This window comes from Rhamphochromis longiceps, linkage group LG12, assembly GCF_057381845.1.
Source record: "Rhamphochromis longiceps isolate RC_006_pf linkage group LG12, R_longiceps_female_GT1.1, whole genome shotgun sequence".
Classification (NCBI taxonomy): domain Eukaryota; kingdom Metazoa; phylum Chordata; class Actinopteri; order Cichliformes; family Cichlidae; genus Rhamphochromis; species Rhamphochromis longiceps.
In genome coordinates, this window is record NC_140568.1 from 4770979 (window position 1) to 4779128 (window position 8150).

Genomic DNA, 8150 nt, shown 5'->3' on the forward strand with positions numbered 1-8150 from the left:
TTACGAGAAGGTAGCTTGAATGTAGGTATCTGGCCCTGTGTAAATCTTGAGCATGAGTGATGTTGTGGGACAGTGCACCAACTACACAGGTACAGTGGCGTGTCTAGAAAATTTTTGTTGGGGGGGCCAGGTAGGGGCACAGATTTGGAGAAGGGTGGCAGATTTAATTGGCAGATAATGTTTTAAAAAAAAATTCTACCAACCCTTAACCATAATTCAATAATCCTATAAACCTAATAACCAAATGCACTTTTAACTCTTATTAGAATGAGATTTTAACCACTACGGTGCAAAGTTTTTAGATACTGCGTTGATAAAGTACAAGAGATACAATCAGTGCTTTGTCAGTGTTTACTCAGCATTCAAGGACAGCAATATTTGCATAGTATTTTTACTGACATATACTGCACATATGTTTTGGGCAAAAACATTTTTGAATATTAAAATACGAACATTTGTAGCAAACAATTGACAAATTAGCCATTCCAATGCAAAACTTTCTCTGCCTGTTAAAAAAAGAAGATAATCTTCTCACAAACTGGTGTTTGATTTTGAAACAGGAAAAAAGTGGAGAAACAACTGAAAAGACTAATATTTGAATAAAACCTGAAAGCAAGTAAATACTTTCTATGCTGCCTTATGGTAAACTTTGGTAATATTGATAAAGAACAACACTGGCTGATGATGAAATACATTCAGCTGGCATGGTGACACTGCCAGTATAACCTGCAGGGCTGGACTGGGACAGAAAATCGGGCATTTTGACTACAGACCGACCCACCAGGTATTAAAGCCATAAAGCCTTTGAATGAAAACAAACCCTGTTGTGACAGTGATGTACAGTCTTTTTGGTATATGTATGATTTCTATACATTTTACGTCAGATAAAAACTTTGGTTGTAAGATTTAGATAATTATTTAATAAAAGCTAGATATTTTAAATGAGAATAGGAAAGAAAAGTATTTCTTTGTGCCCCCTTTCCCTGTTAATGCCCTACCTGGCCCCCTGGCAAAACTTTGCTAGACCCGCCCCTGCACAGTTACCAGCTGTCAGCTACATAAAAAAGGATCCTGGTGGGTGGTCTTCACGTTTCCCTCTCACCAGATATCCAAACCGACATCATGACCAGCAGCTTTACAGCTGTGGCTCCAGCAAACATCAGCTGATACTAGAAATTAATATTAAATAAATTCTAACAACAGCCGATCAAGCTTAAACGTGCTGCTGTTGTTTAGCGCGACATCTGCTGGTTTCGTCTTTCTGGCGCAAAGTGGGCGATAAACAAACAAGAGAGAAAAGCCGATCAGCTGATCATCGATCAGTTTCATGATTGAAGTAGCAACAGGAGAGGGAGGATGAGAGAAGAGGCAGCTGTGCAGCGTAAAGACAGAATAAATCCAGCTTTGTGTCTTTTTCCATTCTAGCTGAAGTTCGGGACAAACTGTGTCTCTTCTCAGCTCAATACGAAACGTGTAATATTTTCTCTGATTGAGGGACCATTCCATTTTTTTAAGGAGCCGTTGGCAACTCTACTAACTAACCTTATGAATAAAATAAAGTTCACTATCAGTAACATCATAGCAACCGAACAGCTGTATAAAAACTCCAAGCTGGCTAGAACGCAGTATGAGTTATTGCAACTGACAGTAAAAAGTCAGCACAACGAAAATAAACTCCACCTAAACTTAGTTCATATCTGACCCAGATAGACTGCAGGTCATAACTTCTTACCTGAAGTTCAGTTCACCTGACACTCGGACTGGCGGCTGCCTCGGGGCTCTCCTCCTGCCTCCCCTTCCCTCATCCACCTGCTGCCTCTGTGGAAGCCCCGCCATAGCCACCACCAAACAACGGAGTTATTTCTACACATCGACCTGCATCTGGCCAATCCACCACCTCTCATTGTTCATGCCCTTACAAAAATAAATAAAAAATAAGTCAAATAAGCCCGATGGCCAGTCCAGCTATGTTAACCTGCAACCAAATCTGCAGCTCCATACAGCAATGTTACGACTTAGATTACATCTTATAACTCATAACTCTTATGTTAGCTCCCCTCTGTAGCATACTGTCTGAAATATTCCACGGCTGCAATAATTCTTTAAGTGTTATTTTTTCCTTGGTATTCTAATTTCGCCGAAGTTTACTAAACTCAACAAACTTAATATTACTTACCGGGACATTTATTCTGTCCTCATTTTCTTTCACCGAAAAATTGTTTCCTGCAGTGACGTCTTTCGTGCTTGGCTCTCCTACCTTTGCTAACGTGATGCACATAGCGCAGAAGCCGATGCTGCATTCACTTACACTCGGATATCTGAGCGTCACCGTGAAAACATAATCGGACATTTGATATTTGATTGAATTTTATTGTTTTGCCTTTGGGGTGGCACCTGGGGTGGCCAGTCTGGTTGGGGGGGTGGCCTGTGCCCCCCCAGGCCACCCCGCTGGACACGCCATTGACCATAGCCAAAGAAAGCTCGTTTATGACCAGCATCATGTAAATAAGCGCTCTGAACGTCAGCCACAAACGAAGCCGAAGAAAACGTTAGCATCATTTCCTGGTTGCTGTGCGACAAGCAACTGTAAAACTCGAAGCTCTGAACGCGGTCCTCTGTCATATAAATCTGCGAGTGGTCTCTGCGTGAGGCGAGCGGCTTTTCCCGGTGAGTGAGAGATTGAGCGTGAGGTCCGGAGAGCGCACAATGAATAAAAAGGGCTCTGAGAAAACACGCCATGTGGTAGCCTGGCTTAACAAAGCGGAGTGGGATCAGGTTCGGGACTACCTTTACTCGATGGACTCCTCTCTGCAGAGGTTTGCGTTAGAGAGGATATCGGCTTGGAGGGCCAGGTGCGCTGATAGTTTTCCCGTGGCCGTGGACTGCACAGCAGACCTCGTGCGCTGCCAGGTGCGGGACCGGTCCGGACAGCTTACCGGAGATGACTTGACCCTGATGTACGGGACGGCCCTGGTAAGATTTTTTAATCTTATCACGGAGCGCCAGCAGGGGAGAAAGGCCCCGCCGCTGAGGCAACTGGCTGGAAACTTGAACATCCCCGAGTGGGTGGTGGATCTGAGGCACGAAATCATGCATGGGACTCTTCCTTCTTTGAAATGGTGCCGAAAGGGATGTAAGGTGGTCCTGGAGTGGCTCCAGCAGGAGTTTTGGTCCAGACAGCTGGGAGGAGGCCCCGATGAGCAGCTCGTTGCCAGGCAGAAAGAAGTGGATGCCTGCAGAAACGCTCGGGAGCTGCTGATCTCTTTTGAGAAGGACCAGTACCAAGCTTTTGATGATGGGTCTCCTGAAGACAAGGGGAAGAGCTTGTGGCAGGCCCCCTTAGCAGACATGAGTTCGTTGCTGGGTGAGATCAAGCAGTTTGCACTGGGGTCCAGGGAGCTGTTGATTGATGTGCTGCTGGAAGACGGTTTTCTTGTTCCTACCATGGAGCAGCTGGAAGCATTAGGCTGTGCAACATCTGACAGTGCCAGTCCCACTGAGCCCAGAGTCCCACAAACCTTCCTGCGCTTTTGGCTGCCCCTGCTAAAGATGCTTAACTCTTCGTCTTTCATTCACCTCTTCCTGGAGAAGCTCTTTGTGGAACTGAAGCTGCTCAGCAAAGAGCCCAACGGTCACAGGTGTTTCTATATTTCTGCATGGATTTCAGAAGTCTTCCTCTGCAACAACAACAAATTTGAATATCATTTTGAGACAAGGTTGCAGAAGAAAGCCAGAATGAAGGACAGGATTTTCATCGACCGCATCAAGCTGAGGTGGCAGCAGCTTCTCTCTGCATGTCTGGATGCCCCCTGCATCAGCACACCTCACCTGATCCAGCTAGTCCTGGATGACATGGAGCATCCCCCCCCTCAGGAAACCAGAGAGAAGCTGTTCCAGCTCTGCTCCATCTACACACAGACAGAGCGCTCAGAGGCCAGCACACCTCTGCAGCAGCAGCAGCCCATATATACTGTGAGTATGCTGCTGGACCAGATGCAACACTCCTCACCGATGGACTCGGAGAGAAGTGAGGAGCGCAAATGGGCAGACGTGCAGGCTGAAAGAGCACTTGCCCTCAGAGGTTCTCCGTGGCAGGTGTGCACTGATAATGTCACATGGAAGAACTATCCCCTTGGTAAAGTTCCTGGACAGTCGGACGACCCGTCGTGCCTCATGGTGGACAATTATTCGATAATGACTGTGTTTGACCAGCCAGTGGAGCTGGAGAGCAGCGCGACACGTAGCAGCATCCCCGGGGCCTCGGCTCCAGCCCGGCCAGCTGAGGGCCTCCTCTGGAGCAACAGCGAGCTCAACAAACTGAAATGTGGACTGAAGCTTTTTTAAGTTACTTGTGTTATTTTTGTTACTTGTGTTATTTTTTGTTTTATGTTAAGCACAAGATTGTTGTTGTTGTTGTCATTCCAGCCTCCGCTGACTCTTGTTGTGCTAGAAGCAGTTTTGAAGCAAAAATACAATATTCAGAAGACAAAATGTTGTGGAATTTTAACCATGAGCACAGTGCAGGTTCAGCAGTTGTGATTGTTTCTGTCCAGTCGAGCTCGTTAACTAAACATGTTGGCAGAAGCAGAAATAAAACTTTCAGAAGACAAAATGTTCTGATTTAAAGAAGGACCAAAGGAAGGAAAGCATAGGTTTTGATTAAGTCTGATAAACTAGAATTATAAGGTATTGTTACATTAAAAGGAGCAAAATGAAATAAAAAGGCTATATCAAAAACAGGTTATAACATAGGAAATGTGAGGTTTTAAAATGAAGTTAGTGTCAGCGTTTTAAGAGAGTGGTAAAATGATGAGTAACGTTGAAGAATATATATAAATACAAGTCTATAAGTCAAGAACATAATTAGGATAAGGCTTTTGATTAAAGAGTCCCAACTATGATAAGTTAGGGAGATGCAGGAAAAGGTGTTTTGTTTCCTTTGCAGAAGATCTCGGCGACCACAGGGGGTGAGGATCCTGGAGGCCCGAAGCCGGATGGACCACAAGAGAGGGTCAGAGCGAGGACACAATGTATTGCGACCTCTGGTGTACCAGAGGTCGAGAGAGGGAGTGTGGAGCAGGGAAATTATTTTACTGCTATTGTTAAATAATCGTCATCGTCACCATTGCATTAATAATATAATCTGCAGCATTGATATTGCATTCAGAGGTTTAAACAGTGTGTGTCTTTCAGAAAGACTAAGTTGCAGAAAGTTTGCATTAATGAAAGCAGAGTCTAAGTTATTCTGAGGAGCAGGTTAGACGAGGCTATTTGATGAGCCTCTGGTCTGGTGGAAGGTCAGAAGTGCAACGGGTGAGATGAGAGAGCATTTGAGGACGACATATACACACACACACTTAGTTAGAGAGAATCATTTATAGGTGAGAGGTTAGTTATGTTTACTCGCAACTGTGAAAGAGGAACAGTTTCTTGTTGTCTCGGCAAGAAAGAGGAAATACCTGGTGTGAATACGTATGAATGGACGGTGACTGGACGGACGAACTGAACTAAGGTTGGACCAACTGGACACTGAGGTAAAGACTGGACTAAGGCTAAGCACATGACTGATGACTGTTCTGTTTTAAGTTCATTTTCATGACATAGATTGGATCATGAGTGGGGAAAACTGAGCATTTTTAGTTTTGTACATTATTTTGACACATGAAATGTGTCAAAATAAAGGGGGGATTTAAGGTTTAAGTTGAAATGGGTTTAGGATCATTTTAGGACTTTTGGGGTGTTTGATGATTTAGATATGGTAAAACTGAGGCAGACATTGTTATTTTCATGTTTAAGTTGAAGGATTAAAATGAACTGAATCCTGGTTAGAAGATAAACTCTTTACACACATAAAGAGCATTTAGATTAGGGCTGAACGATATATCGCATTTGCGATAATATCGCGACATGATCAAGTGCAATTTTCTAACCGCAAAGGCTGCGATTATACTGCGATTATATTATACAATTCATGGGCTGCATCCTCCTGAGGCCGCATTTGTAGACCGATTACGTCACAGCGACGCGCCGAAGGCTGTCCAAATTACTACCATATCCCAGAATTCATAGCGCGGCCCAGCCAAACTCCAGTTTCCAGCAATGGCGGCCGCTACTAAGTTTTAAAATTACTCATACTAATCTTTCTGGGTCACAAAATAAACTTTTAACATATTTTCAGGCGAGAAAGTAGTTGTGTAAACATCAAATATCTGCTCGGTTTATCAAGATATCCCATATTTGCAAAAGTGCTTCGACGTTTTCCGAGGCGTCTGCTACCCACCAGCTCGACAGCTAGCCGGGAGCTCGAGGGTTACTGATGCGGCCGAGAACGGCACAACTCCCGGCACATCATTTTCAGATCACCGCGGAGTTTCGCTGCTCGGGTTAAACGTAATATATAAGTCACTTAGACAACCTAAAAATGTTATTGTTGGGCTTTTTTCAGTGTTTTGTTTGTTCGTGAGTAAATCGGTTTGGCTGAGATTAAAGTTATTAGATTAGATAAAATAAAACTTTATTAATCCCCCGGGTGGGTTCCTCCTTGGTTTTCACACAGCTGACTAAACGTCAAACAGAAAACTTATTAAACAGAAGTATGAGACAGTCGAGAATTTACACCAGTGTCTGGTTATATTTTAGATAGCAAGAAGCAGACGGCCGAGTTTATTAAACTCCACCGAGACAGCGGTGACGCTAATCAGAACTAGACCGTCCAATTTCACGCCTTTAAATTTTAAAGGCGTGTTTGTGTGTGTGTTTATACAATTGCTATTATGTTTGCACTTTATGTGTAATGTTACTGACTGCAGAGATCAGTAAGATGTGTGTATTTTTTATTTATTAGTTTTATTTATTTAATATTATTTTTTAATTGAATGACTGTCTAGTAGTTCACAGATGTCGAAAAACTGAGTGTGGTAAAGCCACTGATTTTTTTTTATGTATATTTCTGCAATCTGCACATTGTACTGACTTTCATTTTAATGTTTACACCAGGGTTCCTTGTCAGCACTTTATGCTCAGATGTTTGTAAGCTAAAAATAAACTATTGTGTATGTTCAAATATACTGTTGTGATTGAAGAAGTTAAATAAAAATGTCAGTCATCAATTCATGCATCACCTCATGTCATCATAACAGAGGTCTGTCTTCCAGGAAAGAACAGTTTAAAATTAATGTAATATAGTATTGGCCATACTATATGATGTATTGCTTGTCTTTGTTTAATAATACAGAAGACAAAGACCTTAAAAAATAATCGCATATCGCATCGCAATATTGGGGCAAAAAATCGCAATTAGATTATTTTCCATAATCGTTCAGCCCTAATTTAGATTAAGTAAAGTTAATATAAAGGATAGAGCCCAGAACATGATATCTTGAACCAACTTTGAATAATTAAGGGAACATTAGATGAACACAGTAGATTAGTGAGGTGTACCAGAGAGAGGCTTTTTGTTTTCTATCCTTTACAGGAGAACATTCCAGTAACACAGCGACCACAGGGGTGGCAAGAATCTCCAGTTTCGCAAACAGGTCACATCTGGATTACACGCTGTGGACAGGGCGACCCCGGAGGCAAAGGTGGTGTGGCTGAAGGTGCTCAAACGCAAGTGGAAGGAGCCACGCTGGACTGGTCCATACGAGGTCGTTGCCAGGACAACTACAGCAGTCCAACTGAAAGGGAAGGGCGACACCTGGTATCACTGGTCGCAGTGTGCACCAGCACATGAGAGCTTGGTTGAGGAAGAGGCTTCAACCAACACAGGTGTCAACAAACAGAGGCAGAATAAACCCTCTCACCTGTGCAACAGGCCATTCAGTAGTCCACCTGGAAGGCTGAAGAAAGAAGAGCAGCAGCGGAGAAGGTCGTCACGCCATCAGAAAGGGGCAGTGATAAGTTAAAGGCTCCACAAAGAGGGGAGTTTCAGTCCAGAATCTAAAATCTATATAACAAGTCTAGAATACAAAGTTTATATAACATGATGCAAACAACCGAATCAGAGACACGTAATGGGAAGAAATGTATTAAAATGTTCCTTACAACTACATGTGTATTATATGCGATAATAGTAACCATGGCTCTGTTGTCTTTTGTCTGTATTTTGCAAGGCACTCCGGACCCCTTGTCTGAACACGGAGGCCAGTCCA

General features: G+C 43.2%; 1 protein-coding gene across 1 annotated transcript; it reads left to right on the forward strand.

Moving 5' to 3' along the window:
- The first annotated feature begins 2071 nt into the window (after positions 1-2071).
- Positions 2072-7156, forward strand: LOC146656660 (ribosomal biogenesis protein LAS1L-like). The gene has a single exon (XM_085424441.1). It carries the CDS (start codon positions 2707-2709, stop codon positions 4342-4344), a length of 1638 nt encoding a protein of 545 aa, XP_085280567.1. The 5' UTR covers positions 2072-2706; the 3' UTR covers positions 4345-7156.
- The last annotated feature ends 994 nt before the right edge of the window (positions 7157-8150 follow it).